The sequence below is a fragment of the Otolemur garnettii genome, unplaced genomic scaffold (assembly GCF_000181295.1).
Source record: "Otolemur garnettii isolate 467f Iridium unplaced genomic scaffold, OtoGar3 scaffold00204, whole genome shotgun sequence".
In the NCBI taxonomy this organism is placed as follows: domain Eukaryota; kingdom Metazoa; phylum Chordata; class Mammalia; order Primates; family Galagidae; genus Otolemur; species Otolemur garnettii.
The window spans coordinates 483516-487692 of NW_003852599.1; the positions used below are offsets into that span (position 1 = coordinate 483516).

Below are 4177 nucleotides of genomic sequence, written 5' to 3' on the forward strand. Positions count from 1 at the left end.
CTATTTTTTGGTTGCAGCCGTCATTATTGTTTTGGCAGGTCCGGGCTGGGGATTCGAACCCGCCACCTTAGGTGTACGTGGCTGGCGTCTTAGCCGGTTGAGCTATAGACGCCGAGCCCAAACTCTTGAGCTTAAGCGATTCTCTTGCCTCAGCCTCCCAAGTAGCTGAGACTACAGGCACTCACCACAACGTCGGCTATTTTTTTGTTGCAGTTGTCATTGTGTCTAGCAGGCCCAGGCCAGGTTTGAACCCGCCTGCCTCACGGTGTATGTGGCCAGTACCCTAACCAGTGAGCTACAGGCGCCAAGCCTACAAATAAATAAATTAAAAAAATAAAAATCGACTTGGCGCCTGTGGCTCAAGTGGCTAAGGCGCCAACCACATACACCTAAGGTGGCGGGTTCAAATCCAGCCTGGACCCGCCAAACAACGATGGCTGCAACCAAAAAATAGCCGGGTGTTGTGGCGGGCACCTGTGGTCCCAGCTACTTGGGAGGCTGAGGTAAGAGACTCTCTTGAGCCCAGGAGTTGGAGGTTGCTGTGAGCTGTGAAGCCACGGCATTCTACCCAGGGGGATAGCTTGAGGCTCTGTCTCAAAAAAAAAAAAATTAAATTAAATAAAAATCAGTATGATAAATACATAACTAAATCAGTGCCTCAATAAATTTAATGGCACTGAAACTGGGTTCTTTTAAATAGTCATTTTCATGTTATAAAGGAACCAAAATGAGAAGACAAAAATTAAAATTAGGGACACCAAAATTAAAACATTCAGTTTCAAATTTACAAACTCTAGTTATACTCACTGGACATCCGCTGTATGATCCAAATCTGAGGAAAAGAGGGAAAAACTTATAAGTCACTAAACTTGACTAGGAAATCACAAGAAAATAACTTTAGTTTATTATGTTAATTATTAGTTTATTATTCTGGAATACCAGAAAGTAAAGACTACTACAGCATACTCAATTAGATCTATTATCCTAACATTTTCAGAATCCATTCTTCACCTGTATCATAACTCCTATCAATTCTTCCCACTCAGAATCATAGATTAGGGTTAGAAAAAATTCTTTTTTTTAGACAGGAGCCTCAAGCTGTCCCCCTGGGTAGAGTGCTGTAGCATCACAGCTCACAGCAACCTCCAACTCCTGGGCTCAAGTGAGTCTCCTGCCTCAGCCTCCCAAGTAGCTGAGACCAATGGTGCCTGCCATAACACATGGCTATTTCTTGTTGCAGCCATCATTGTTGTTTGGTGGGCCCGGGCTGAATTCAAACCTGCCACCTTGGGTGTACGTGGCTGGCGCCTTAGCCACTTGAGCCACAGGCGCTGAGCCAGTTAGAAGGAATTCTTAAGAAATCATTTCATATAATTCCTTCACTTACAAGATGAAATCTGAAATCCAGAGAGATTGTGTGACTTGTTTAGGACTACCCTGTAGATTAGAGGCAGGGTTGGAACTAGAACTGAGGTTTTCTTTTCTTTTCCTTCCTATTTTTTAAGAATAGAGTCTTACTCTGTTGCCCTAGACTAGAGTGCCATGAGAAGAGCCTAGCCTCACAACAACCTCAAATTCCTGGGTTTGAGGGATCCTCCTGCTTCAGCCTCCCAAGTAGCTGGGACAATAGGTTCCCACCATAACAGCCACCTGATTTTTCTATTTTTACTAGATAAGGAGTCTCACTCTTGCTCAGGCTGGCCTTTTTCTTTTGGAAACAGAGTCTCACTGTATCACCCTCGGTAGAATGCTGTGGCATCCCAGCTCATAGCAACCTCAAACTCGTGGGCTCAAAAGATTATCTTGCCTCACCCTCCCAAGAAGCTGGGATTATAGGTGCCCACCACAATGCCCGGCTATTTTTTGTTGCAGTTGTCATTGTTGTTTAGCTGCCCCGGGCCAGGTTTGAACCTGCCAACTTTGGGGTATGTGGCTGGCGCCATAACCACTGTACTACAGACGCTGAGCCTCAGGCTGTCCTTTAACTCTGGACTTTAAAAATCTCCTCATGCCTCGGTCTCCCAGAGTGCTAGGGTTACAGCCTGGCCAGGAAATGAGGTTTTCTGATGCCCAGTTTAGTGAACTTTGCAGTGTAACATGTCTTCTTGTGGTATTCAAGGTTCAAATTCATCTTTAATTCACTAAGAAATATTACTGAGAATTAAGTTTTAGACACTAAGAGGCTCAACGACCAACAGAGTTCACATACACGTATTAAAGCAAAAGACAGATATTAACCTTAGAGAAATAAAAACATACGTTCGCAAAAAGACGTATAAGAATTTCAGTGTTAACCAGTTTAATGAAAATATTTCAAATTGTATGTGAAAACACCACACTGTACCCCATGATTGCATTAATGTACTCAGCTATCATTTAAGAATTCAAAAAAAATTTCACAATTTTACTTCCAAAAATTAAAAACTTGATGTCCATCAGCGAGAGAACAGATAATACCGAGTGTTAGATGTTGACAGGTGGTAGAAAGATGCCACAGAGAACCAGGACAAGTCAAATTAACAGCAGATTTATTAAGAGTATCTGCCAGCACAGCTCAGGGCCAGTAGCCCAGTGGCTAAGGTGCCAGCCACATACACTGGAGCTGGCAGGTTCAAACCCAGCCCGGACCTGCCAAACAATAACAACTACAACCAAAAACTAGCCGGGCGCTGTGGTGGGCGCCTATAGTCCCAGCTACTTGGGAGGCTGAGGCAAGAGAATCGCTTAAGCCCAGGAGTTTGAGGTTGCTGTGAGCTGTGATGCCGCGGCACTCGACCAAGCATGACATAGTGAGACTCCGTCTCAAAAAACAAACCAAAAAAAGAACATCTGCCAGCAGATGGACCACTGAAAGTGGAAAATGGCAGCAGCTGAGTTAGGGTAAGACCCTCTTTTTTTTTTGAGACAGCGTCTGACTTTGTCGCCCTCAGTAGAGTATGGTGGTATCAGAGCTCACAGCAACCTTAAACTCTTGGGCTCAAGTGATCCTCTTGCCTTAGCCTCCCAAGTAGTTGGGACTACAGGTATTTGCCACAATTCCCGACTGGCCTTTTTTTTTTTTTTTTACGAGATTGGGGGTCTCACTGTTGCTCAGATTGGCCTTGAACTCCTGAGCTCAAGCAATCCACCCACTTCCCAGCCAGAAGCCTCCTTTAAAGCAGTTTGGGGATGTGGCTTAAGTATAGCTCAAGAGGTAGAAGGGAGGGCCACACAGAGATCAGAGGTCACCTGCTAGAGGCCTTGTAAGAGGTGGGAGGGTCAGCTGAGGCTGGAAAAGGAAGGAAAGTTAACCTTTTTTTTTTTTAAGACAGAATCTCACTTTGTCACTCTTGATCAAGTGCTGTGAAGTCACAGCTCACAGCAACCTCAAACTCCTGGGCTTAAGTGATTCTCTTGTTTCAGCCTCCTGCCCAGCTTTTTTTTTGGAGACAGGGTGGGGGGTGTGGGGGTAGGGACAGTCTCAGCTCTGGCTTAGGCTGGTCTTGAACCTGTGAGCTCAGGCAATCCACTGGCCTAGGCCTGCCAGAGTGCTAGGATTATAGGCATGAGCTACACCTTGGCTGGAAAGTTATTAGCCTTTTAAAAGGACTAACCAAGGTGGAAAGTCCACATTCTGCAACATTCCAGGAACAACTTTCCTACAATATTCAGAGACAAGTGGGCTTAACCATTGTTCTGCATTTTGACCTTTGGCTTATTCATTCAATTTCGCAGCCCAGTTCCTCTAAATGGCTACCTGACTAAAATGGTCACACTTATCACACTAAGGGTTTGAGGACCCCTTTCCCACACCGAGGTACAATCATATAATGGAATACTACTCAGCACTACAAAAGCATGCACTGAGGGCAGCACCTGTGGCTCAGTGAGTAGGGCACTGGCACCGGCCCCAGCCAAACTGCAACAAAAAAACAGCCAGGCATTGGGGCAGGCGCCTATAGTCCCAGCTACTCGCAAGAGAATCGCCTAAGCCTAAGAGCTGGAGGTTGCTATGAACTGTGATGCCACAGCACTCTACCAAGGGCAACAAAGTGAGACTGTCTCTGGGGGAAAAAAAAGCATGAACTACTGCCAAATGTACATGCACAACATGAATATCAAAAGTTGGGTGAGGTGGCTCGGCACCTGTAGCTCAACCGGCTAGGGCGCCAGCCATGTACTCCTAAGGTGGCGGGTT

At 45.5% G+C, this 4177-nt stretch overlaps 1 protein-coding gene across 1 annotated transcript in view; it reads right to left on the reverse strand.

The window, feature by feature from the left end:
* ZBTB8OS (zinc finger and BTB domain containing 8 opposite strand) overlaps positions 1-4177 on the reverse strand; it is a 14757-nt gene that overhangs the window by 1379 nt on the left and 9201 nt on the right. Inside the window, exon 2 of the mRNA XM_023507779.1 lies at positions 808-832. Within this exon, the coding sequence (XP_023363547.1) occupies positions 808-832 (25 nt within the window). The remainder of the gene's footprint in view (positions 1-807; positions 833-4177) is intronic.